At 44.7% G+C, this 27582-nt stretch overlaps 1 protein-coding gene across 4 annotated transcripts; it reads right to left on the reverse strand.

Moving 5' to 3' along the window:
* Window positions 1–47: 47 nt before the first annotated feature.
* On the reverse strand, window positions 48–27288 carry kat6b (K(lysine) acetyltransferase 6B). Of its 4 annotated transcripts, none has more exons than XM_035145432.2 (17): window positions 23750–27288; window positions 21051–21913; window positions 16968–17076; window positions 15452–15567; window positions 15141–15222; window positions 14511–14640; window positions 11968–12932; window positions 10747–10868; window positions 9801–9913; window positions 9541–9682; window positions 9230–9391; window positions 8406–8499; window positions 6653–6884; window positions 6207–6366; window positions 5494–5778; window positions 4329–4626; window positions 48–4163 (listed from the first exon to the last, which is right to left on the reverse strand). In XM_035145432.2, the coding sequence occupies exons 2-17, from the start codon at window positions 21666–21668 to the stop codon at window positions 1339–1341; spliced, it is 6453 nt and encodes a 2150-aa protein (XP_035001323.1). In that variant the 5' UTR covers window positions 21669–21913; window positions 23750–27288; the 3' UTR covers window positions 48–1338. The 4 variants fall into 4 exon arrangements, with proteins under 4 accessions (XP_035001323.1, XP_035001322.1, XP_035001325.1 ...); XM_035145431.2 differs by lacking the exon at window positions 23750–27288 and adding an exon at window positions 22340–23702; XM_035145434.2 differs by lacking the exon at window positions 23750–27288 and adding an exon at window positions 22340–23698 and having other exon boundaries at window positions 12877–12932.
* Between the last annotated feature and the right edge of the window lie 294 nt (window positions 27289–27582).

The raw sequence follows: 27582 nt of genomic DNA on the forward strand, positions 1-27582 counted from the left end.
CTGCGTTCTCGTTGGCTGCTTCAAATTAAAAGGAGAACAATCAGGTACATGGTCAATCATAATTTATTCTTATGCTAAAATGTACAGCATTTGAAGTGACTGACAAAAGGAGAAAAGTCATAAATACAAGAATGTCATTCTGTCCCATTTTTGTGCACATAGCCAGGTATTTTCCCCCCCCGTTTCTTACCAGCAACTCTGTACAGGTACAAAGGCTACAAAAGAGCAATATAAACAAAAACACAAGTACAAGTTGCGTTTTACATGCAATCCATTAGCTTAGTTTGGTCTATTCACAGGCGCTATTTCTTCTACACTTCGGTAAAATATAAATCCAACATTTTATAAAGATAGAAAACAAATCTACAGATGGAATGAAAACGTAGCTTTTAAAGGCATTATGTAAAATATCGACTTTGGACTAAATTTATATTTTCTTTCTCGTTATTTGTCGTTATAATCATTTAGTTCTTTTTAAATTCTGCCACACTTCTGGACATTTTGAAATGTTTTAGAATCTTTCTGGGTACAAACACTGAGATATGCTTTGTTATTTTTGACAGAAATCAGTCTGCTTTATTAAACAGAAAGCTGCCTCAAGGAGATCTGTTACAAAAAGACTTCAGAATTATACATACATAGCAATAAAACCTCTCAAACCAGAACAGAAAACAGGACTAAGTTTACATTTCTTTACATTATTAGAATTAACAAAATATAGTTTCATCTTTCTCCCCGTGGAGGGAAACCTAATAAAGGCCAGATATCTTTAAAATGGCTTGCTATTAAGCACAACACTTGTACAGTACTACTCAATGCACTGTCACTAACAGAGACTGAAGCATGCTAGTTGTCACTTTACAAAATAAGTACAATAATTTAAATATACAAAGGCATGAGTATAGTACAAACTAATTGCCAGCACTGTTAGACAGGTACACTGAACAGGTTCAAACAGCCACTAACTCCACTTGTAGCAGGCACATTAAATGGCTTCATTTGAGGCTGCTACACGACTGCAAGAGCACTGATGAAATCTCTACGTCTGAGATCCGAACCCGCCCAACTCTAAAAGACACATCAGAGACACTAACACTAATTAAATAGATTTTCATCGTAATGATGTAAGGCTTCCCATCTGGAGGAACAAAAATACTTTTTAAACATTAGCTTCAAAGTTGACTCATCGATGAAAAAATTTTGCATTCTTTCCAAGTGCTGCTGCTGGTTTTTAAGTAATAAAACAAAAATTAAAAATCAAAATAAAACAAGGCCAGATCAGTGCATCTTTAAACAGCAAAATGCACGTGAGAGGAACCAGCTTGGTCCTGCGGAGAGTTACCGCCTGATGAACGGCCCTTTCAGGGTCTGCTTGGACATGCCTGTGTTCATGTAACCATGGTGACCAGCTGGAGTGTACACCATGTTGCCATGTGGTGGAGCCTGCATGGGCTGCTGGGGGTATGGCTGTGTTCCCATCATGCCCATCTGCATAGAGTACTGGGGTGACTGGTTCATATAGGCATGGTTGCCATGGTAGCCACTGTTCATCATGGGCTGGCTCATGCTGTAGCCATTCATGGCATTGAGGGAGGACATGTTCATGGAGTTGACATTGTAGGCGGGCGCTGGCATGATGTTCATGCTCATGTTCATGCGCGGCATGGCGGCCAGCGTCCTTGATGGCGCCTGCATGGCCACAGTCTGTGGCGGTCTGGCGTACATCTGCTGCTGGTGGTGCGACAGTGGGGCCGACTTGGAGCGTGCAGAGATGTGACTCTTGGAGGCCATTTGGGGCTGGATCCGCTGCGAGGGCGAGATGCCCATGTTGCGCTGCAGCATCATGGGCGGCGGGGAGCTGAGGTTTGGGGGAGGGGTCATGGTGGCCTGCACCTGTGGGTTGGGGACTCGATGGGGGGTCTGGGACAAGGAGACCAGGCTGGAGTGCTGCGCTGAGAGCGAGGGCGTGTTTGCATAAGATGTTATGGGGTGTGAGGCCGAGTGGTTGAAAGGCAGCGAGTGAGGGTGGTCGATGAACGTGTTGGTGAACTGCTGCAGTTTGGCCAGACTCAGTCCAGACGACTGAGTGTAGTGCCCGCTGCCGTACTCCCCCTGGTGGTTGATCCTCTCGTAGAGGGCGAAGTTGGGGTTACCAGATTCAGGGATGTCTGCCAGCTGCATGGTGGTGGTGAAGTTGGTGGGGATGGCGCACTGTGCCATGGGCTGCTGCTGGCTGTGCTGACTGTGTTGATTGTGAAGACTATGCTGAGGGTGCTGATTGTGCTGGCTGAGCTGATTGTGCTGCAGGTGGTGATTGTGGTGGTGACTATGCTGGTTGTGGGGATTGTGTTGACTGTGCTGGCTGAGCTGATTGTGTGGACCATGCTGATTGTGTTGGCTGTGCTGATTGTGTGGGCCGTGCCTGCTGTGGGAGTTGTGTTGACTGTGCTGGCTGCGCTGGCTGTGTTGACTGTGCTGGCTGTTGCTGGGAGGCCGCTCCACCACCACGCAGCCCTGTGGCGACTTCACGTTGCAGTGGGGCGGCGAGCTGAGGCTGTTCTGCTGAATCATGCCGCAGCTGCCGGGGTTGACTGCAGCCATTTGCTGGCTCACGGCACAGCTGCTCTGGGCCAGGCCACTGGGGGGGATGCTGCCATAGGAGCAGCTGTTCTGGGAGGGGCCTGCCCCACAGATGCTGCCCCCCATGGTTGAGTCGTAGCTACTGGGGTTCTCGTAGTTCTCCGTGGTGCTCTCGATGCTGCCCAGATCACTGAAGCCACTGTCCACGACCTGCTGCGAGTGATCTGAGACGGATGGCACATCCATCATGGGGCTCGTCTCCATGTTGTGGAGCGAGGGCACTGAGATGGCACTGTGGTCGGGGCTGATCTGAGTGTAGCCGCTCTCCAGGATGGAGACAGCCGGGCTGTTAACGGAGCGCACTGACTGACTCGGATGGGACTGCGCGGAGGAAAGGGGGCTGCTGTGGTCTGACTGAGGGCAGTCATCCAGCGAGGTGAGCTGGGGGCTCTGGGCCACGTGGGTGTAGGTCTGCAGGCTCCTGCAGGGCTCCTGGCTCTCCACGCACTCTTGGAACACAGTCTCTCGTTCGGTCTCCTGCGTCAGGGACTGAACAGCTTGGGCCGTCTCTGAGTCAATCTCAGCGCAGATTGGGGGATCCTCCCTCAGCACGGGGCTGAGTGTCTGCCTCTCTGCGCTCTGAGAAGGCGGTTGATCCGGACAAGGGCTCGGCGTGCTCTCTTCCTCTGACTCAGAGTCCACAGGGTTATCAGAGTCTACGGCTGCTACTGGAGCCACTGCTACAGCTTCAGATGGTGGTGATGCTACTGTTGTGTCAGTCGCTGTCTCCTGGATGCTTTCTGCAGCGGTAGCTTGTTCCTCATCACTACATTTTACTGTAGAAACCTGCTGACTCAGCTCAGAGTCATTGTCTTCTTTTGGATCTAAAAAAGGTGGGGGGCATTCAGGTATCTCTTTCCAACACTGTTCCAACTCTGCTTTGCTGCTCTCAGGTGCTTCCGTCTTAGTGTGACTGTCCTCTTCGTCATCCGCATCCTGATCCTCCATTAGAGTTCTCTGCTCGTCCTCCTCCTCATCCTCCTCGTTCTCATTCTCCAGTGATACAGCTCCCTGTGTGCTGTGTTCCGCATCTTTGGCTGGGAACTCCTGCTCGTGTTCACTCTCCTGCTGCTCGTCTTCAGGTGGTTCGGGGGAATCCCCTCTGTCGTCAGGCCGGGGGGAAAAGGGGCCAGGCGAAGCGGCAGGTGAGCAGACCTGCGAAGCAACGGGTGATCCCTCAGGGGAGCTTGACTTCTGTGAGGCATGGTCAGCGGGACTCGAGGGCTCAGAGGGGAGCCTCTCTGACATGATGTCTGGACTGGCCACGCCTCTGCCAGCTTTGCTGCCCTTGTCTGTGCCGGCAACATCCTGGTCTGGTTCATCTTTTGCTTCTTCAGTCTGAATGTGGTGCTGCTCCGCTTCCATTGGGGTTTCAGGGGGCGTGTAAAGGTTGAGCTTAAAGCCCATCTTTCGTTCATTCTTTAGTCTCCATTTGGGAGGGCCACGTTTCACTCCTTTGGGCCAGCCTTTCTTCCGTTTCACTGGACGGGGTCTGCCGGGTCTCTTAGAGAGGACGTCAGCTCCTGTAGAACAAAAATAACAATTAAAAAACCACATTGTTTTTGTTTTGTCAGAGAGAGAGAACATTCTGCTATAAAATAATTCTACGAGAAATAAAACACTTCAATAATAATGGTTTCAATGTAGAATAATAATGGGTATTTTTATGACACTCAAGATGCAAATACCTTCATTCCAGTGTTCAAGATTGTCTTTCCGTGCATTTTTCTCCAGCCTCGGGCGACCTCGCCGCCTTTTCATTGGCATTATCGGCTGCTTGTCTTTCCGTTCCTCCTCCTCCTCCTCTTCCTCTTCCTCCCTCTCGCCCACTCTGCAGGTCCGCTCCAGCAGGGGCATAGGGCGCTCATCCTCGGAGTTGTCGAAGGGCTCGTTCAGCACCTCAGTCGTCTCAGAGATGGTTTCTGTTGTTACGCTGCTGTTTATTCTCTTTCTCTTACGCCCTCTCTTCTTAAGGACAATGGTTCTCTGAAACACAAACACAAGAACAGCCAGTGAAAACACAGTAAAACCTCGTGAAATTCGCTTTGCAGACTGAAAAACTAGGGCACTAGGTGGATGACCTCCATGAGGATAGAGCAGAAATTCATTCAGGCTTTTGTGCTGAATGTAAAACGTTTAAACCGCACTGTTAGACTAAACGTTTGAGCGATGCAGACTAGTGTGGAAAACCACAAATGAGACAGGCAAAGAAAGCAGAAACCACAGTCTATATTTTACATTCTCCAGTTGTTTCCCACCGGCTCACTATGACTCAACCGCTCTTCCTCCGAAATCCTCCACAAGAAGAATGCGAAATCAATACTGTAACTAATGCACTGAAATAAACCCCAACAGCCACTGTCATTCTCCTCTGGTTTCCATACAGTTTCTGCTGATAAGGTCTCCCTGACACCACGCAGCTGGCTGTAATATTATCTCCAGCACAAGGGGGCAGTGCCATATAAACAGAACAGATGTGAAAAGCATAGAGGAGGGCAGTAAATTAACCATGACCACTGACAATAGTACAAGGTTTATCCTGCACAGTCTCGACACTAGCAGTGAAAACACAATCTATTATCTACAGCTGCAGGCACGCGGGGAGGCTGCAGATGACAAGAAGAAGCCACTGAACCCTCCAGTGAATTCATGAATATTTATCAAACCTTTCCATCTCACTAGAGTACACAACATGGTCCCTAATGAAGGAAAAAATCTTGTGATATACATTCAATTCCACATTGTGATGGAATAAAATCCCAGATAACCACAGAGGAAATACCACAGAGGGGAAAAAAGGGCAACTTCCTCTGGTGCTAAAGATGAATCACGTCAACAAACAATAAAAGTCACCTTTCTCTTGGCTGCGAGCATCGCATGGGCTTTTGTCAGGATGGGTGGTGAACCATCAGAGACGTCGGAGTCATCCTCGTCTTCGTCATCATCCGCTTCATCATCGCTGACTTCCTGCAACTGCTGGATGCGCCTGTTCCAGGGAGGCGCGGGGCGGCGTTCATACGTCCTGTAGGGGACCTTGCAGTGGACCTTTGTGAGAGGTTGTCTGCTACCGTGAGTCATCATGTAGCCCTCTCTCTCCTCCTTCTCCCAGCAACTGGCCTGCTCCTTCAGCCGCTCAGCCTGGTAATTAAACAGACAAGAAGCATTATCTCTGGGAAAGGCGCACGCACGGCTCCAACATCTGAGCAATGAGGCTAATGGGAAAACAAGAGATTGGAATTAACATCATGACAAATGAATCACTGTAGGTTTCTCCTGGTAATAAAAGCAGCGTGCCGATTGGATGTCGGCCCGTCATGGAGGAAACATTTCCATTAAGCAACCGTGGAAAGATTGAATTTCATGGAATATTCAGCACTATTAATTATGTAGGTAACTGATTTAGGGCAATTTTGCACAACATTAGATGCCTGCTGACAGTGAGAATGCTTTTCCCATTAATGCCCTATATTTGAACTCCTTAGCTCATCAAACAAACATTCAGTCACAGCATTGCAGGCATGTGTAACCAAATAACTGGCGCCTGATAATTGAACGAGGTAACATACATCCATTTCTGCCTCCCTCTCCTCCTCGGACAGGACAGCGTTGATACTCGTTGAGGGCGTCCAGCGTAGGGCATCGGGGTCCACGTCGGTCTGACGTGGGTTCGCCCTCTGCGTCTCCTTGTGCCTCTGGATCAGCCGCTCTCTTCTGATCAACACAATCCTGCATCACAGTGAGAAAAGCCCGTGAGTTTGTGTCCGCAGAAGAACGAGCCAGAGTAGAAATAACTCAGACAGGAGGTGATATGTGGTTAAATATGAGTACAAAGACGAACTCTTTGGGACACCAGGTGCTCCGTGTCCTTGGGGGTGCTTAACCTGACTTACTTCTGTCAATATTCAGCGGCATTAATGGATACGCTGTTAAAAATACCCGATGGCCTGGATAAGTCAGACAGCGTACAGAAATGGCAGCGACGGCTGAAGGAGACTGCGGATCGGAAACTGACCTGCCATCCTGTCTGTCAATCATGCCGAGCTGCTGGAGAGTAGCGGCGATGTCGTGCGGACACATCCCAGTGGCCCTGCTTATTCCTTTAACACTGATGTGTTTATCTGGGTGCTTATAAAGGTACTCCAGTATGACACTTTTCCAATATGCCAGGTAAGATAAGCGACCCAGATCTGACAGGGGCTTCTCCGGGGAGCCGGCTTGTCCTTCTTGCCTGGTGAGAAGGTAACCTAAAAAGACACAATTCAAACAAAAACAAAATGCTTTAGTCAAGCTAGAGGCCGCCGCTGCTGCTGCCGGGTTATTTCAAACTGCAATTCGATATACACCCCCACCATTATGGATTGCATATTCATGTAGGGATGTGACACTGAACCCTGCTTAGGATTTCACCTTCAAATAGTATAAAGGGAGATGAGGCAATCACTTTTTCTCCCCTTCAACCTCTGTCAGATGCTGTGATACACGCTGTCAAGGGCAACAGAGCAGGTTGAACGAGGCGAGTTCAGAGGAAGCAAAGCGACAGAGAAGCAGCTGGATATCATTGCTCACAAGAGACTGCACTTAGGAGAGATAACGTACAAGGAAAAAAAACCTAATACTAATGTGTATCTGTGTTTAATTAGTTTTATAGCAGCCCTGTCAAGGGTCATCCATTATGAGCGGGCAATAAATTAATTAATGCCTTTTAATGTGCACCCACTACCGAGAACCAAACAAGCAAATCTAATCACCAAACAGTGAACACATAATATTCCAGTAATCATCACAATATTCATTACTACAGCTAAGAAGAGGAGCCTGTGATAACAAACACTTAGGGATGAATATTCAAATAAATTAATTGAAAACAGTAATGTTTCATTCTGTGTGATTTCACAAGTATATTATCATTAATAACACTAAAGAGCTGCTTTAAGGGTGAGTTATTATTTGAAAGAAGCCATTTTTTTTTTTTTTTTTTACATGAGCGCCCACTAAGTCTGTGCTCTCACAGCTACCTGAGACAAAGTGTTCCTTTAATACAGTCCAATATAACAGAGAAGCTTAATCTAAACAACTTCCAGCTCCAAAGCTACATTTTCCAATAAAGCCTTCAAAGAGCTCAGAACTCAGCTGTGCTCAGTCTCCCTTAATCCCTGTCTTTGTTATCAGCACACTCTCAATATCACAGATCCTCTCGCATCTCTGTGTCTCAATGGCTCCCAAAGTGAACAGGAAATCAAATGCTCCATTACCGCCCTGCCTCCCTCTCCGCACTCGCTCCGTTTTCCACTTCTCTTCATCACACAAACTCAGCAAAGAGACAACTCTTGGAAATAATAAAACGCCTATAATGACAAAAAAAAAGAAGGAAAAACACTGAACACAGAAATCCACTCAAGGCAGCGACTGTTTTCATAAGTGGACTGCGAGGCTTTAAATATTGTATGTGTTGCATTTACTGGACTAAAAAAGAAAGAGGAGCATCAGGCGATGCTGAAATGCTATTGGCCGTCAAATAATGTATGCAGCCATAATGTAATGTTTATCAGGGCTAATCTGCTGTGATTGCCTGAGCACTGAACTCGAATACTCTTGATTAGGTCACTTCAAAGCCTTAACCAAATAACAGCACCTTGCCACAAGCAACAAATTCACCCCTTAATCTGGAATTGTTTGTCAAGACCAACGAGAGCGAGAGAAAGAGAGAGAGAGAGGAAAAAAAGAAAAGTCAGTCCAGCGGTCTAAGAAAGCATTAAGGAACTTACTGAAATCAATAAGGAACCTTCCAAATCCTTGCCTTTGGTACTGAGGCATGATCATTATGCAGGAGACATTGTACTTCTGCTGGCAAAGCTTTTCCTGAGGGAAGGAGAAACAGATCAAGTATGTCAGAGCTCTGCTGAAGCTGGCAATTTACTGCACCTGCCATTGTCCTTGTCTAAAGCGGTGCACATGCACGTGCACACCACACACACACACTGTGATGAGCTCACACTAAGAGGTTTACTCGGTTCTGAATTATGGACACAATATGACTATCTTTTTTTAAAAAGTTAATCTGGAAGTTATTTCCTGATTATCTAACAGTTATATTTTTTAAATATAACATAAAATTGAAAATATACATCGTAACACAAAAACTCTTCTTAAAATTGTTTTACTTTGTCTAACTAAAGCTGTTTTTAGACAGTAACTCTGCAAAATGATTGGACAATCAAGTGCGGACTTTCTCCCGACTCTTTATGTCACATATGACGAGCGCCGCAGGAGATTGTCCAGGTCAGACGCGTTCACAACAACAGTGTTCTCACATACAGCCCCATGTCTGAAAGCAGTATCACAGTTCAAAACCTAGCAATATCCAATTTAAAGTTCTGTAATATAGATTAAGTAGCAAATCCACACAGTTGAGAGGCTGGAGGACGTGAATAGTTGGTGTTTCTGTTATGACTCATTAACTGACTCAGCACTTAAGCACTACTGTGGGAATAAAGCTAAATACAACAATGGACAGGTCAGTCTGTGTCGCCATTCAAAAATGATGTGTGGTATTCCTTCATTTCCCATATAATCACTCTGTAACTCTTACCTTGGAGAAATAGCCCACAAGATGACAGCCTTTCTCATCATTCTTTGTAAGTATGTAGAAGAGGAACGGCTCCACATCATAATACAAGGTCTTGTGATCCAGGAAAAGCTTGGCTAACAGGCAGAGGTTTTGGCAGAATAGTTTGCTGACATTTCCATCAACCTAAGCACGGAATAAAAAAAGAGCAAGAGGACACTGTTCAAACCGTTCCCATTTTTCCCTCCTCCTCCTCCTCCTCCCTCCCAGAGCCCATTCAGTGGAATCTCATGCAGCATACAGTTATTGCTTTATTGCTGTGAAGGGAAGCTGACCTCAAATACAGAGAGGTTGTCCTTTCTGTAGATTTCATTGGCTGGCGGGTGGAACCAGCCACACTTCTTTGTGTGCCTCTGGAGAATGTTTTTGCTTCTCATGTACTTCAGACAGAACTCGCACAGATAAAGCTTTTGTAATCTGGTGGAGACAAAAGGGAGAGCTGCAGTTTGTACTTCAGCATGAATAGATATTTTATTTCAAAAAGGATGTTGGAAAGAAACTGGCATTAAAATTGTTGTGCAAGAATCAACATTACCTTGAATATTCAGGCGGGTAAGGCGACGAATACCAGGTTTGAATCTCATACTTCCCAAATTCAATAACGGCAGGGCAACGCAAGGAGTCTGTGTTCACCAGAGATCCAGTTCTCTGCGAAAAGATGGAACAAAAACATAAATATAGTGACCCACATAATTCAATGATAGTGTCTCTATTCACCAGCTTCTATTATTGTTATATAAACTGTCAAATCAACTATAGTTCACAGATCTCATGTGAAAATGAAACTAAATGTAACCAAAATGTGTCACTAGTGTATATTAAATCTTTGATTAATATAGAATTTTGAAATATTATGTTTTTCTTGAGGCTACTGAAATGAGGAACAGTTTGAGGAGAAATTTCCTTTTTAGGAAAACATTTAAAAAGATTATTTATTGGTAATCATGGCATGAATCCTCAAAGTACATCAAGAACTTACTAACCCCCGTGTGTCTGGGCTCTGCTGGCTCTGACTCGTGAATAAGGCCTTAGTATCTTCTTTACTGTCCTTTAAATATCTTCTTACTTTTTTGTTTTTAAATCCCAAAGCTTTTAGAAGGTTTGGGACAAGTTGTGTTTTGTTTTTGTGTGTAACTTACTTTTGTCCCCCACCTTTTTCTTAACTCAATAGTTAAAAGTGCTATATAAATAAAGTTTATTATCATACATAACATAATAATGTCACCCGTCTCACCCACCAGCATCCTTAACTTTTCAAACTGCTCAGTTACTAAAAACAACTCAGCTGTTAATGCTGACCTGACAGAATTAGACGTGGATATAACTGAGGATGAATGAGATTATTATTAAATATAAATATTGCATTTCCCATGTCAACTGACTGTAGCTCAAAAAATTCAAAAAATAAACAAAACTGCAAACTGCTTGGTTCAGCCTAAAACGGCAGTTGATGTTGAGGAAGGTCAGCCTTGTTTGTTCACCTGTGCGGCGAGTTCCTGGACACACTTGAACGTCTCAATGTCCTCCTCTCTGACGTGGTCTCTGGACATGGCCGCAAAGTCCGTCTGGGCCTCCTGCTTCACGCGCACGTCCCCGTTGTGGCCTGTTACAAGCACAATAACACAACATCAACCCATCAGATAGCAGATCAGCAGCGGCCTGTTTGAAGCAGCCGTGGCTGAATAATCTCATAAATGCATTTTATGCAAATGTGCTTATACTGTGAGTGCTGCTGCTGAGCCTGTTTGAGGCCATGTCTCTGAGGAATTTCATAATGTATCATCTTTGCATGTTTATATGAAAATCCCTAATGTAATGAAGTGAAACTAAATCACTCTAATTGCGTAACCGCTTTCATGTGCTTAGTCATCCACCAAGACAGTTTCCCATGAATTAAGAAGCAGATGCAGTGAAGAGAGCAAGTGTCGACATGAAAAGCAACTGATGTTGGAAAGCAGGCAGTAATTTTATGAAAGACATCAACACCATGACTTAACCACCAAAACAAAAACCCATTACTTGTGGAAGTGATCTGTCATTAACATATTTATGGAAATGTACTGCTGCAGTAAGTATGTTTGTGCCGTATATTGTTTAGAAGTGCTTGAAACATATAGCCGTTTGTTTTTCCTACGTGTGATTTCTTAAACTGTGACTTCACTCCTGAAGACGATGAAATGTAAGGGTTGCTGCACCTCCGGCTATAATCATCATGTCAACTTGGGTGGGTGAATCACTGGGTTGTATGTGTGTAATGACCACTGGAAGTGAGGTTGAGTGGAGACAGTGATTTCGAGAGTGAGGGTGGGATGAGGAGGAGCACTGATGTGACTACAGCCTCTACTATGTAGTGATCACAATGTGGGCACTACAGCAGAGGGTCAAGAGCAGAGCAAGGAGCATGAGGGGGTTAGTGGGCCATGCACTATGACAAAAAGCCAACGGGCGAGAGGATGGAAGCCACGTAAACTCCGCAGCCAAGTCAAAACGCAACGAAACTGGGTTAGGAAACTAAAAGAATTCAAATTAAGCAGAAGATTAGTAGTCTGTTAGAGTGTTGAGGGTGTCCTCTCAAAGAAAAGATTAGCTCTAGTCTGGAAAAAAAATAATAACTGCGAGTGTTAAGCTTTAAAAACAAAACAAAGAAGAAACTTAAAGGTGAGGAGACGCAGGTCTTGGCTGGAGTTTCGAGCCTTGCTTACCATGATTATTCTCAGGCTTAATTCTTCCGTCTGTCAAGTCTCCCTTTCCTGGCGAGGGGGGTCCCTTCTGAGGGCTCACTTTATACCTCAGCCTGCCTAGTGTCCTGTGCTTTTTAAGGAAGGGGTTACGTTTGAAACGACTGACCATCTTAAATGGGTGTCCTCTGGGTCGGCCCGGCCCCGCAGATGTGGAGTGTAACCTATTTTTAGTAAACTCGTTCTTTCCAAGAGGCTGGGGCCCTGTTTTGGATGCGTGAGGTGAATCCTGCTTATGATGCATGCGCTTAGGCGGCGCATAGCAAGGTAGTCTCTTTTTCCGCGACTGTCCCTGAGTAGTATAAATGTGAGAAAGTCCGTCAAATAGTCCCTTCAGTTGGCTGCTATTACAGAGACTACTCAGGGAAGGAACACTAGACTGGCTGGAAGAGCTCTGGGGCGAGTTAGCAGAGGTGGAGCTGCTGGACACCTGCGAGGGGGGGCTAAATCCCGGCAGCGTAGGTGCCGGAGGAAGTGCAGAGGACAAGAGGGTTATCATTTGCGTGGCGTCAGCAGCGAAGGTAAACAGCTCTGGGGGCTTGGACAGTTTGGGCGCACCCTTGTCTCGAGAGCTTAACTGTTTGGCGGGGGACTCGACGGTTACAGCTCGCGAGCGACGGCCCACCGGAGAAGGGGTAAAGAATTTGGAAAGCCCATCGATAAGCCCTTTGGTTTTCTTGTTAACGGTGAGTGTAGCTGGGGTGGAGGTGGGCGTGAGGGGTAGAGTGGTGGTGGTGGGGGTGGAAGTGGTGAATTGGGTGGCGTTGACCGCACAACAGGGGTCTGCAACAGCCAATCTGTCTCTGGCGTCCTTCACAGATGCAGCATGACCAGATGAAGGTGTGGAACAGACGGTAATCTTTTGACCCCTACCAGGTGACCCCCTTCCTCCAAGTGCTACCATGCAGCCGTCACCACGGGTTAGAGAGCTGCAAAGACAAGAACAACAACAGACAGTGTGTTTTAAAAGGTCAAATCTCACTTGCATAAGCACATTGGAGCCGTTTTCAGACATGACCTGCGGGTAAAATCCGAAGAATTGGCTACGGAAATTATCCGCAGTTTGCCTTTCACACATGCATAACACAGGGGGAGGTTCTCTGCACACACACGTTTGTAACAGTATCGAATTCTACGCGTTATTCGGGCGAGAGGTGGAGCAGAGGCAGGAAGTGACGCATTACCTCTGCTGCAGAGATCACGTGATTTTCTTGACAACACAGACACCGGCTCTTATCACCACAAACTCTCTAGAGACATTCGTTGGTGTCTTCTACGTGTACGACTACGCTTTTTCACCCGGAGATATTAGTTTTCTTTTGTTTATTTGCGCCTGTCGCGCTGAGAATTCTCCTGGATTTCTACGGACATTATACTATCAGGCCAGGCGGAGAAAGTCCGCAGAAACTGTGGAGCGTCTCACTCGGATATTTGCGTTCACACATGCACCAGCTCCGGAGAAAATGTGGAGGAGCTGTGGAGTTCAGTGCATGTCTGAAAGCAGCTCGAGTCAACAGCAATTCTGGGGTATGTGCGCTTTAATCAAGTATTTTCATATCACGCTCCTTTATGAACTCCCATGCATTCATCTGACATGTACAGTTACTAGTTAGTTACTAGTTACTTTGCAGATTAAGACTTTAAAAAATAAAACATTTGATAAACATCTGAAATATGGTGCAATATGATTAATAAACCTTCCTAACACTATATAAAGATGTTCACCTTTACCGGCTGCAACATTGAAAAGCTGCCACAACATTGCACTTGCACAATTATATTAATCTAACACTGTAATGTATCACAGCATATTGTTAAAAAGGGACCACGCTGAATAAGGGGTATGAATAATGGCTTCAATGCAGATTGCTTACAATACTTATATGGGTTTATGTAGTAAAATTGCACATAATGGACTTTTAAAATAATGCAATACTTTAACATTGTGGTATTGCTTTACTTAAATAAAGTATCTGAGTCGAACTTCGATCTCTGAGCTTTTTCTTTATTTCTGTAAGAGAAATGTTTTGGAGATTTTAGGGGCACTGTCATCCAAAACAACTCCGTGAAGTGTCAGGAGTCAGTAACTAATTATGATTAGAATTTCCCTGTTTCTTGATTTCTTCACAGCTTGGTGAGTTCGCTACATTCAGGGTCTTATTTTTGGGAGTTTTGACCATCATTTTCTATCAGCTATCTGTGACTGTGCTCACCAAAGTAATTGCTCAGATTAGGAAACTCACAACACAGCACACGACAGCATCAGGTCCAAGCTGAACCCCGGAGCCAGCCTGTAAGCTGCGCTGGATGTTTACAATGGTACAATGGGGTAATCATCTTACTGTCAGGCTAACCTGGGGGTTGTTTTGAAAATTGTATTTGTGACCCCGTGGAACTTCTTTTTAGAATGTTGCTGTGTTCCCGGTTATTAGCAAAGAAGTCAGAGAGAGTGCCATCTCATTATTTTCAACAGGAGCGCCTGTTCTTACAGATTTCTGCACACTTACATTCTTTGTTTGAGCTTATTTCTGGGCCTTCCGATTGGCTTTGCATATCGACGTTTGATCTGTTCGGCTTTCTGGTGCAGCAGTTTTCTCCCGTTCTCCTTTGGCCTGCATACTTGGCAGATCCAGGTTCCTGGAGGGTGTCCAAACACAGAGAGTATCGTTTGGGTTAGTTTCATCAATTCGGAGGACATACAGTATATTCATTTGAAACATCTCCTTTAATACCGCGAACTGGCGAGAATCCCACCAGCTCACAATGACAATCAATTACTCAGCACAAAGCGAAAATCCATAAGAAAAACATTGGGTCAATTCTCTGTCCAGAGGAATAGACTTCGTGTCAGACTGTTGAGCAAAGCTATGTGACTTGTATGAATTGCCTGCCAAATGTCCTACTACAGTACGTGCACCATCATTACAAGCCGCGCTGTGGGGTCAGTCCTGTAATCCAGAGATAGCAAATCTCCCCGGGGATGCTGGAATAATTTGATATGCATGCAAAGCTCCTAATAAGCCACTGCAGCCTCACAGTGTGCTGAGTGACAGCCCCAAACGGCCGTCTGTGAAGAAAAGGCTTTGATTTGACAGCGGAGGAGGAAACAGAGAAGCCAGACAGTGTAAACACCTCACCTTTTGGCATTCTTGAAAGCGGTGGGTCGCAGCATTCCATGTGAAAGCCCCGATCACATGAATCGCAGAACAGCATCTCGTCCTGAAAGGGAACAGCAGGCATGTGTGAGGGATGTCCCTGTTGCATACATGTAACACCCCTCCCGTCATTTAAAGTCTTTTGGAAAAATAAGCCCAATTGTGCACAAGAGAGGCTTTAAAAATCTGAGGGAAAACCAGAAAATCCTCAGGGAGGCACAAAATGAGATCTACCTCCGAGCCAACAACACAAAAAAGGGTGTGAGTAAAGATGTATGCAACGTTATACTTACAGCATTTTTCCCCTGTATTCGACAGGAACTGCAGGTTTTGCATTCGATACACTGCCACCGTAATCTCTTCACATTTGAGGTTAATTCGGGGGAAAACTTCAGACATGATGGATGCCCTTCAGATGCAATCAGAAATGCATTTTAGCTTGACACACTTTCACCGACACTGAGTCACAGACTAAGACTTTCCATTTATTCACACAGGCAGGTTAAATATTAACATATTACAACACCGAAAACAATGGTGGGCCTTCATGTCCGCAACACACTTTTGCCCCCGCCACAAGTTGTGCCTAAAAACAGTATGATCAAACATCTGAGCCGCTAATTACAGATAATTTGATCCTAACGAGGCAGAAACAGTAGCAGCACTCATTCTAATGGAAGCCGATCCATGAAAGTCATGTAAACGCTCGCCTTCCCCCTCACCCTGCTCCCTCTCATGGTTGTAAAACAGCTGTTTTACAGTCAGAACAATTTGTGTACACTAGGAGCGGTTAATGAAAACCACCTCGACACTACTTAGTCAAATTTGAGCTATAAAAATGTCACCAGGAGAACAATTCCTTACGGCATTTAAAATAATTGTTCAAACATAAATGACTCCTTGGCAGAGGTAATTTTATGGGGGGTTAGCCGCTTTTTGTGTGGAACTAAAGAACTGTAAAGGAAATGCCACCAATCTGTGCAGGGAAAAGGGTTGATCTTTTGATCCAGTGCGCCTGGTGCACGCTATAAGAAGAATCTGAATTGAGCGAAAATGATTTCAGATTCTATAATGGCCACTTACGGAGCATCTGCCCTTCTTGAGCCCACTGAGGGTTGCAAGCAATTTACATCCCTTCAAACACTCAATCTGAACACTGTTCTCCCAATAAATCCCTTAAAGGGAAGTGAAAAATGTGGAGTAAGAATGTAACATCTGCTTGACTGATGCAGACAACTGATGCTGCCGGGGTTCGGTTATATGACGATAATAACTCAATATCGTCACAAGACAGAAATGTGTCCATAATCACTGATTTGTCTCTAGACTTACTGCTAAGGATGCTTTAATATCACTTAAAATTAATGGTTACGTCACCTTAATATAATGAATTTGTAGGGCTTCAATAAGTTAAAGTGCTTTGATTTTTGAGAGGCTTCAGACATTTTAAACAAATTGGTTAAATATTTAGCCAAGTGAATTTCCTGAAAAGTCACCATTTAATATTACCACATAAAAGCAATAAAATGGTTGATATGAAACTGCTGCTATAGATATTTTGACATTCTATTTTTATTTACCCTTCTTGCTACTATTCTAAAATTAAGATTTATCATTCAGCCTGGGTGATAATTCCATATTATTCTCTTCATTCATAGGATTACAACGATATCATATTTTACAAAATATAAGAATCTGGTCGACAGTGTAAAGGATTCCAAGCAAACAGAAGCTAAAAACCGGCAACATTTGGCTCCACGTTTGAATAATATGCTTTGCTGGTGAGTGAGTGACTGCGGGGCGACTTACCACTGCTCCCACAGTCTGCACAGGACAGCAGCTCTTCTGGCCGCTTGTCCCGATTTGACTCTTTCGTTCCAAGACAGAAACTGCATATTGGGATAGGGTCGACCCGGAGCTGGGTGGGAACACAAACAGAGACAAACTGTTTAAAAAACAGAAACGGGCACGGGCTCTGTTTGTTTTTCTGACATTTTATCTCGTCAGGATTTTTTGAGCTCACTGTAGACATACTGCCGGTTATGGAGAGGAGATAAAAACCAGTGTGTGGATTTAATGAAACAGCTTCAAACATATGAACTAGAAGCATAAGCTCAGAGAATGAAGGGGGAAAAAAAGAGAAGGAGTTGAGTTCTCACAGACTGAAATGAATAATAAATGAATCTCATCCTCAGAGATCTGCTGCGTTTTAGATCCACGTCCTTTATCCATTACATCTGAATGGGTAAGTGATCTTAGTAATCATAGTTTAAGGGCTTAATCCAATTCTTAAAGCTCGCACTCCAGTCTGAAAGGATTAACCAGCATGTAATCAAATTACCTCAATAATAAAACGTGCCTCTCATTGTTGCTGCCATGATCCACTGTAAATGTTGCAAGTCTCAGAACAAACACTCATTTAAGGGCTTAGGGAAAAGTTCAGAAGTAAAATATGAGCTCGCCGCTTAAGAGGATTTTCTCATTGATTACTCAAAACGAAGAAAGGCTGACTTCGCAGGGAAAAAAAACTTTGTGTCATCCCTCATTCAGTTGCCAGTCAGAACCTGTGAGACACTTGTCAGACTGATGCATTATGGGATTCACAGGGTGTCCCTTTAAATATTAGATCATATACCCAAGCCTCTAGAGGAGCATCAAACAAGCGGCTGCCTCCTTTCCTGAATTTAACGGTAAACAACGCTCACAGGGTGTGACCGTAAATAACCAACCTCATCATCAGTTTACACACTAAGGCCTCGACAATTGAGTGCAGCTTTGAAGGGCACTCTGGGGATGCCCATAATTAGTTCCCGGTTTTCTATGACGCAGATCATCACCACAGTCCTCCACCAAATCTGTGACCTCTAAATCCACATTGATTCTGACCTCTTCCAGACCAACAGTTTAATTAAGGGAGATCTTTGTTTTTGACAGGAGCGCCTTTTACAACCTGTCACACCATCCAAATGAACCCCGGGGGGAGAGACGCAGCAGGGATTCGCTGTGAATTTGGTCATTGTTCCTTGCTGTTGTATCAATTAGTTGTTGCAGTGAAGGGGAAGCAGTTCACCGCCACATCAATGATTACTCTATTTTCCAACCTGCCAGGTCAATATCTGAAAGCGGCACTAGCACTGGGAGTTGACTGCTGCTTGCAGGGATGTGATTACAGGCACGAAAACACCAAAAATGCTGCTGTGATGAGGCACCACCTCTCGGTTATAACACAGCTGAGCCACAGCTCAGACAATGAGTCATCAGTGATTTTCATTCTGTCTCACATCACGGGAGAAATATTAAATACATAGCCTGCAACTGCAAACTTGTAGAGCAGTGGTGGTCCTGAGTATCATTCATATCCCACAAGAGCTGAAAGAATTGGATGTTTGGCAAAAAGTAAACAACTGTGAGAATCAACAGAGAATTTAAGTCATTTATCAAGTTGCAATCTCTGGTTTCAGCCCTTTGAATGTGTTCATTTCTCTCTCTCTTAGCTATTAAGTCACCATCTTTAGATTTTGGACTGTTTTAGTCTGACAAAACAAGCCAAGATGACATCATTGGTTCGTAGAGCTCGTAAAATGTGCTTTTCATTACTTTAGGACATTTTATGGACTAATGAAAAACATTAATCAATAGTGAAAATAATTACTAGCTGCAGCCCAACTCATAACCCTGACGTTTTGTTAACTTGACTACACAAGGTCTGTCAATTAAAAGGCTTATGAAAGTTCAAACTACATTCACTTGTGGCAGCCACAAAGAAATATTAGTATTTGTCCTTGATCACAAGTCATTGTACTTCATCACTGAGAAAAAAAAAATACAGCCAAAGGCATGTGAATACAAGGCCTCAGGGTTGTGATTACTACTTGTTATGTACAGAAACTACATGTCATTTTTACTATGTAGCCTGGAGGCAAACGGAAATCAGTGAGTCTTAAAACTCAGATTTTGTGTTTAACGCACGTCATAAATATGATTTGTACAAGAGAATTATAGATACAAGTGAGAAAAACTTGTGTAAAGAGCTCGGAATGAATAAGACATCAGTGCTAATGTGCAGCCTGTGCATTCTGCTGATGAAACGCTCAGGGGCTGATAGGCAAGTGAAAGCCTTCACTTCATAACACTGTCTCCAATGACTGCGCCATGACGTCTAATCCAGGAACCGGAGAATTAATTTCAATCAGGGAATATTCTTAGGTCTGGTGATTAGAACCAATAGCAATTTGCGATCTGCACGGCATGAAAATGTGCAAATAGAGAAATAAACACAGCTGAGGAGACGCTGATGATTTACTTGGGGATTCTAAATTAAGTACATTACAGGAAATTACGCTGCTTCAAAAGAGCAGGCTGTCCTGAGTGAGGGGGTGGGGTCCTATTAGAACACTGCCGGTGGAGAGAGAGAGAGAGAGAGAGAGAGAGAGAGAGAGAGAGAGAAAAACAGAGAGAGAGAGAGAGAGAGAGAGAGCTCAAGTGGTTGCATAACACAGCAGGAAAAAAAAAAAAAAACTCTCATTCCTTCCCTTTGTTCCTGCCAGAGTCTCTTCAGAATCTAATAAAACTCTAAACCAAGACTGCTCTTTTTACCTCAAACTATCTCTTATTCTCAACACACGTTGGGCTTCAGCAGCTGAACAGCCAGCGACGTCTCATCCTTTTGAAGTGAATGGTAAACCTGCGCCGGGCCAGGTGATGTCATCAGCCCCAGAGCAATAGATTGAAATGTTCCAAATGGAAAACAGCAGGCCCTTTCCTCTGCTATGAGAACCGGCGCAGGACACCGTGTCTCTAAACACATCTCGGTTTCACTTTTGGCCTGACCACAGACACTGTCACAGTTGTGGCTGCAGAATCAAGGTGTCACTTCCTGATTATTCGCTGCGAAACTGGTGGGAACAGGCCGACAGTGCTGCGAGCAACTTTCGGCTGCATAAGTTGTGCATAAGCTACTAGACTGCACTTCACCTTCATCAGTCTCAACACACGAGCTGCCAAAAAAAGACTTCACAACAAACTACCGAGATGACTGTGCACCACACTTAAAGGGCCGCACAAAACAAAACAATTTTCCATGACACATTCTCCTGCGAACCAAGTGCGAACTATAATAGAAACACAATCTCTGTAAACTATAAACCAACCCCGAGGTGCCAAAGCAGCGGAAGCAATGCAACCTGGAAGTTTGTTTATATGGTTTTATTTCCTCTCTGGGGCATCTCAGTTAGCACAAAGGTCATAACAGCTGCATGAAGCCTGAGAAGAAAAAAAATCTGTCCTGCCACACATACTCCAGCTCCCATTCCTCGGCCCTGTTCGTCAGGACTAGTTTACGCTTGTTTGTGTCCGCGCAAACTACCAATAAAATATCCCAATTCTGTTCACTAACGCTTTGCAACTCACAAGACAGCCAGCCACATCCCTTAAGGTCATTAGGCTAGAGTTACATAACCTCTGGGAAGCCTACAGCAGACTGCCTACCACACACTGTCAGCATGACTTTCTGATTATCCAAGCTCTCTTATTATAGAGGCCGAGAGAAACGCAGCCCCAAAGGGACACACACTCTAGATGGCGTTGCTTCTGATCCACCGAGCTAGAGACCAGAAGATTAAGAGCGCAGTTGTCCTTTCAATAACATTCCTCCTAGTGGTGGATTTAACTTCCGCCCTGCCTCCTCGGTGGTGCTACCATAGAAGAACCACTGGTAAAAGTTCCAGAAAAGTTCTCGCTACACAAAAGGATGTGTTGGATGAGAAGATTGAGATCAATAACACAGTAATAAGCAGTGTATTAACTGCTGTGGTCACTGGGGTGTCTCCCTGACAGCAACAGAAGACACAGGGTGACATGGGAAGGACCATGCAGAGGCCAGGGTGTGTGTACCTGGTCTCGTTCATGGGGGAGGAGTGTCACTGACGTCAGGACCAAGGGGGACGTAGTTAGACACCTGGAGCCCCTTGGATCGACACCGCCGTGGCTGAGCTTGTACCGGGGTCCATTTTTTGACAACCTGCCGTTGTTAACCGACCGCTTGGCCGCCAGCCGTAACCTCTGCCGGAAAGCAGGGTTATCCACAATGTTCGAGAGGTCGTCCTGGTTCCTCAGATACCTCTCGATGTTTTTCAGCGAGGAGCCGTGGTTATCATCCAGGCCCTCAATGGCCCTGTTAAGTATTTTATTCCAATCGATATGGCGCAGATCGCTTGAATTCCATATAGGTTCCTTTGATGGCACAGACACATTTGCGGGCGGGATTGATCCAACTCTTCCGGGATTTCCCGGGTCCTTGTAGGAGGTGCTCCCTTTATTTGTAACCTTGAGAATAGAGCCATCGTGAACACTTAATCCCAACTGCTCAAGGACGGTCTTCTTGTCCAGTCCGTGCGACGTAGCCACCGCATGGCAAATTCTCTCCTCCGACGGCCTCTGCTTTTGCCGTTTGATTTTCTGTATTGCTTCCAGAATCCACTCCGTGTACAGAGGGTTTGCAAGTTTTACCATGGTTGAACAATTAGACGCACAAAAATGTGATCCATACAGGTTCCCCCTTTCTGCTGCTGAACACTGGGTACATCCACATCCTTGGTGAAAAGGTCAAAAAGTTATGTTCCACGCCAGCATCCACGCATGTCCTCTCAATCCTGGGTGTCTGGCGGTGATCTCGAGGAAAAGTTGGCACTAGGTAATTCCCCGAAAGGTGGTTAGCAGCTGAAGTGCAGCTATATTGAATCAATCCAACATCAAACCTGAAAAAAAAGAGAGAAAGAACAAACAGGTCATGTGCATTTTTTTCAAAACAGCGACCTCTCATGTAAATGATCTCATTATTCACATTCTCTAAAGTGGGTATAAAAGCTAAGCTGGAGGAATGCGGGACTTTTAAGATGTGCTACAACACGAGAAACAGATGGATAAGAAACAGATGCAGGAGCTGTCATGGCTGCTGAAGAAATTAGACTTAATCCATTGCCTGACAGTAATAATCCACACAGCAAAAAAGCAGATGTCGGTTCCTAAACAGACTCGGTTCGGTTCAAAAAGCAGCAAACAACACGGTGGCAGCAGAAACTTGTGGCAGAAGTTCCGGGTGGAAAAAGTAGAAACCGTCTCCTGAGCAGGTCAGATATTTTTTAACATGTCCCCCCACACACACACACAAAGTTAACACTTACACTCGCAGCACGTTATTTCCACCGCGACGTTTCTCAATCTGCGACACGAGGGAGCGAACGCGAAAAATCAAAAAAAGGGCGCAGAATCTACGTAAAGTTTAACCGTTACTCGTCCACACGCGACTTTTTCTTTTTTTTTTTTTGACAGCTCGACGTCCGCTACGAAGGAACCGAGCAGCGAGCGCGAGGAGCCTCCCGGTGACAGCTGCCGTTACCAACCGATCACAGCCGCGTAACGAGCCGACGATTCCCGGTGGCGACCGCTGCGACGAAGAGCCGAGTCCAAGCTGCGCCGAGTCCTAGCCGACAGATGACAAGCGCCGCCGAGCGTTACCGATTGTCACCTAAACAGTCGCCATTTTGTTACAATGTTGTAGTTTACATGAATCCGACATGACGCTGATTACAATCCAATGGAGTCTCATTAAACCCGTACCTACCGCTAATGGGCCCGCCCCCCTGCGACTTCAATATTGGCTGCGAGGGCGAGATCCGACTTCTGGTTTGATGGAGCACATGTCAATCTTTATGTATGAGCGCAGTGCACGCGGCGCGCCACTGGCTGCGCGATCTGTCACTTCACCCCCTCGACCCGCCTCTTAAGGTGCCTCCGGTGATCGAGCGAGATCACTCGCGCACGTTACGCGAACTTTACCGCCCCCGCAAACCACAACTTGTTTTTATTTACCCATCAACGTTCAAATGGGACGTAACGAGCGTTAAAGTGCCGGTCTCTGATTGACTCAGATGAGTATTTAACCTCATGTGGAAGTGGCGTAACACCGGGGCCACCTTTACTCGGATTCCTCCTTGAAACACTTGGTTACACTTGAAAGTGATTTAGATCGTTTTGGACTTTAATTGGCTGTTTGTTAAATCTATCATGTGTTTGCATTAGAGAAATAAAACGCGCTTTAAAGTGAAAACATTCCGAAAACCGGAATCACACGTTCCCAGCAGCAGATTCAAGAGTGTATCACTATCGCCTTTTTTTTTTTTTTCTCCTCCTCGTCTTTATCTTCCTCCACCTTTTTCCCCTCCACACACAAGAAGAGATGTTAATTCTCTGTAAACATTAAACATGGGATGAATAAAGGGAATAAAAGTAGCGGGAGGGGAATTAACGCGCTGTGTTGGCATGACCTCTTTATCATTAACCACCTCCCGATGAGGGGGAACACTGAGCCCCGGAGGAAGGTGTTCAGGAGGGAATACAAGTTAACACGACTGCCGGGGGAGAGAGTGTCTCCCTCCATCACCGATCCTCAATCATGTGTTTCTCTCGTTTCCCCCCATCGTGCACCCAGGAGGACATGACACACATGATCCGCCGAGGAGACACAACACATCACGGCTCAAGTTCCACGCGGGGGATAGAACAAGTATGGAAGAAGAAACGAGGAAGCTTACCGTCGATTATTTCCCTCTCTTCAAGTTTCCCCCCCTGCTTCTTCCTCTCCCGGATACTCCTCTTCATTAATCGGGGGAATGTGCGGAGACGCATCCCAGCGACGTCCCGGAGAAAATCACAGAATAAAAACAACAACACCACCTCGGAGGAGGAAAGGCTACGGCGACATGGAGCAGGGAGCTGATAAGAACTAATTGAAAGGTTAATCTACACAGCAGCCTGTGACAAAGTGGTACCCTCCCCCTTCTTCTTCTTCTTCTTCTTCTCCCACTGTAGACATCCCCACTTCACTGGAGTGGAGCGGACCGTCGCCCCTTTAGTCCGCATGCTACCATCATATTGTCAGTTTCACTCCTCCACCACCTCCACTCACTCTCCCTCCATCAACATGTCCACCGATCAGGATCATTTTATCTTTGCACTCCATGTTTCTCTCCCCCCCAGGCTGCTTAACGTCTTTATTTTTTAATGTCATAACACATGAAGTCCCCATGGGGCGTTTGTGGATTCCACTGATCATGTGGGATTGGATCTGACATAAACACACAAATCCTGACTTTTATAGTTTTTTAACAAAATCAGATGGTTCTTGCTCTCACTGACCAATTCCACCCAGGGGCATTGTGGGATATCATACCCTAACATACTTATCTGTTAATTAACTTCACACCCAAGGAAGAGATTTGTAGATGTTAGCAATATAATTTTTGATTATTACATTTTTCAGTCTTTCACATTGTAACTCAGATTATGAACTGAACTATAGATAAAGCTTTAGGAAAGATCTGGCATGTAAACATTTAGCTCCTTAAAAATATATGTTTTCCCCTGAGTAAAAAGAGAAGTTAGCAAGTGTAATATAAGTTTCTATCGGTGTTTAAACTCCTGATCCGGACTTTTATATTCTGTAACAAAATTAGCTGGTTCTTGCTCCCACTGACAAATATCACCAGGGGCATTGTGGGATATCATACACTGACACACTAATCTGTTAATGGACTTGTTCATACCCAAGGAAGATTTGCAGATGTTAGCAATATAATGTAGATCATTACATTTTTACTACATATTTTAGGAAAGATATCACATGAAAACGTTTATCTCCTTTACAAATACATGTTTTCCCCTGAGTAAAAAGACAAATTAGCTATTTATTTATTTATGATTAGGAACCTATTGAGTACAAGTGTAACAGAAGTTTCTATTGGTGTTTAAACTCCGACTCCAAATATTTTTTTCAATATTAATTAACTTCTCCACACCCGAGGACGTGGAGCTGCAGTTGTTAGCAATGTAATGTAGATCATTACATTTCCCAGTCTTTACATTTGCTCATTCACCAACTCTTTAACATTGAAACCTCACACACTGTACTGCACAGACAACTTTAAGAAAGATCTTAAACATTTAGCTCCTTTAAAATACATTTTTAAAGTACAAAGAATAATCAATAATGTATTGTTGAAGCTCTAATTATCAGGAACATATTGAGTTTAGGCGTTTGAGAAGTTTCTAAGGGTGTTTAATGATTTTAACTCCTAATCCAGACTTTTATTTTAATTTAAAAAAAATGAGCTGGGCTGGTTCTCGCTCGCACTGGCCAATTTCACCCAGGGCATTGTGGGATATCATACACTAACACCCTAATCTGTTAATTAACTTCGCCATACCCGAGGACGTGGAGCTGTAGTTGTTAGCAATGTAATGTAGATCATTAAATTTCCCAGTCTTTAGATTTGGGCTCCCCCTCGCTCTTTAACAGCATTAGAAATGGCAGAAAGCTCATTTTTCATGCAGTAATACAGATGTAATTAGAGAGATAATTGTAACTTCCCACCAGATTATGAACACACACTGTACTGCACAGGCAGCTATAAGAAAGATCTCACAGGAAAACATTCCGCTCCTTTAAAACTACATTTTTCCACGTGTAATTTGGTACAAATTGATTTAATTCACATTTAATAGTCTTTTTAGTTGTTTTATAATTATGCTACATATTCATCAGGCGCGCTTTTTATTACCTTAATGACACTTTTAATGTTTTCAATTTACCCATTTACCCCGTTTCAGTACATTCAGAATCTTCTTGCCTGTCAGTCCTTGATATTTACTTCAATCTACAATTTGAGGTAAATACGCGCGGATTAAACGTTATTTCGTTGAGGTGGTGCTGTTACAGCAGGTGAAATGTGAATGAGGAGGCTTCAGATTTCATACACGGGGATCTGGTGTCAGAGATGGAGGCTCTGACCAAACCTGCCTGTGTATCTGGGTATAATGAACGCCACCCTGGGCCCCAGCAGGTCCTCCACTGCTGCATGGGTCCAGGGATAATTTGAATTGGGGCATGTGCCATTGCAATCTGCCCATCCCCCTTCTCAATCCCTGCCAACTGCCACACTGGTGTTCACAAACACTGCTGCCCATCTGCGGGGCAAAACACTGGCCAGGGCCCCACTTATTCTACTTCCCCTTGCATTCAGGAAAAAAACAACATTGTGGTCATGAACTCACTTTTGTAGGTAAATATCACAAAGTCAGGTTTTTACTCTCCCTCTACTTTAAAGTGTGTTTTACAGCGTATTTAATGCGAAACGGCAAATGAAAAGAGATTTTGTAGATCGCTGCTCCACAATAAAAGCGGCGTTAAACACTCTCAAAATGCCTACGGCTCATTAGCAAAAGAAACAGATAACATATTGTGAAATGTAAATTAAAAATGCAGCGTTTTTATGTCTGGTTTTTTTCTCCGCACCTTGCACTCGTTGAACAAAGTAAAAGTTGAGCAGGAAAAGTGAGGAAAAGTAGTTTCCTTATTGTGGCAGGCGTTCTCATTACTTAATCATGGCTCCCTCTTTTTGTGTTTGTGTTTTGCCATCTGTCATCTTGAGAAGCAAATGAACCAGCTGCCATGGAGTGTGATCTTGCCCAATCAGAAATGTGGTCCTTTTCAAAGCGCATCTGTGTGAAACCTTAAAAAATGCTGATGAAAAAAAAAGTGTCTCAAAGTTGTTAATAACATTTTGGCTCGAGAATGTTTTCACCTAGATGCCCCCAATTAGCATAAATGCATAAACTATGCCTCATTACAGACAAATGAGCTCTTGTGCGGGGAGAATGAAAAATGGATTCATGCTCTGGGGAAGAATAAAAGATAATATGATGCAACAGGTTGTTCTAGTGGATCAAAAAATACTGTTCTCCGTCTCACTTCTTTGTAGAGGAGGCGAGTGTTGATTTGTTTCCCGCATAACACTTAGGACACTGCCCGACACTTCTGCTGGCCCAGTCAGTGGGGAGGGAGGAGGGGTGATGGTGGTGGTTGGGAGGGTAAGGGGCCTCCCTCGGATACACGTCTCCAACCCCCAGCGACAGCACAGCTGGGTATGAAGGATCAGCCTAATTTTCAGGTCCCTCTAATGATCGCCACGAAGAGCGACCGCTAATCCCTAAACTGAGAGAAATGATCTCCTGTAGCCCCGTCGTGCAGCTCCAGACCCTGAGAGTCCAGTTAGGACCCAACGAGTGAGAGTGTGTGTGTGTGTGTGTGTTTGTTGAGGAGGGGGACTGAGCAGAGCCAACACACCAGGCTGGTCCTGCTCCCGATGCCCGCCCACCCCCCACCTCCAACCCTCCTTCCTCCCCCCGTGATCTCCATAATGGGGGTGTGGAGCTGTCCAATAGTGATTAGCATGAGGGAGCCTCTGGCTGATTAGATAATGGGAGGGACATACACCAACTTGTGTTTTGAATTCGGTCATTTTGGGAGAATTAACAGAAATTTGAACTGCTGGTCAAACAAAGTATTAAACATGAAACCCAACTTTCT

Source organism: Hippoglossus stenolepis, chromosome 21 (genome assembly GCF_022539355.2).
Source record: "Hippoglossus stenolepis isolate QCI-W04-F060 chromosome 21, HSTE1.2, whole genome shotgun sequence".
Classification (NCBI taxonomy): domain Eukaryota; kingdom Metazoa; phylum Chordata; class Actinopteri; order Pleuronectiformes; family Pleuronectidae; genus Hippoglossus; species Hippoglossus stenolepis.

Bases quoted from the DNA above. Each gene is read 5' to 3' on its own strand.
- kat6b (XM_035145432.2), bottom strand. From the start codon at position 21,668: ATGGTAAAACTTGCAAACCCTCTGTACACGGAGTGGATTCTGGAAGCA. The intron at 10,869-11,967 runs GTAAGCAAGGCT...TGCTTGTAACAG, and splicing joins TAAGCCTGAGAATAATCATG to GCCACAACGGGGACGTGCGC. The intron at 6,885-8,405 runs GTAAGTTCCTTA...GTGTCTTTTTAG, and splicing joins AAGGTTCCTTATTGATTTCA to GTTACCTTCTCACCAGGCAA.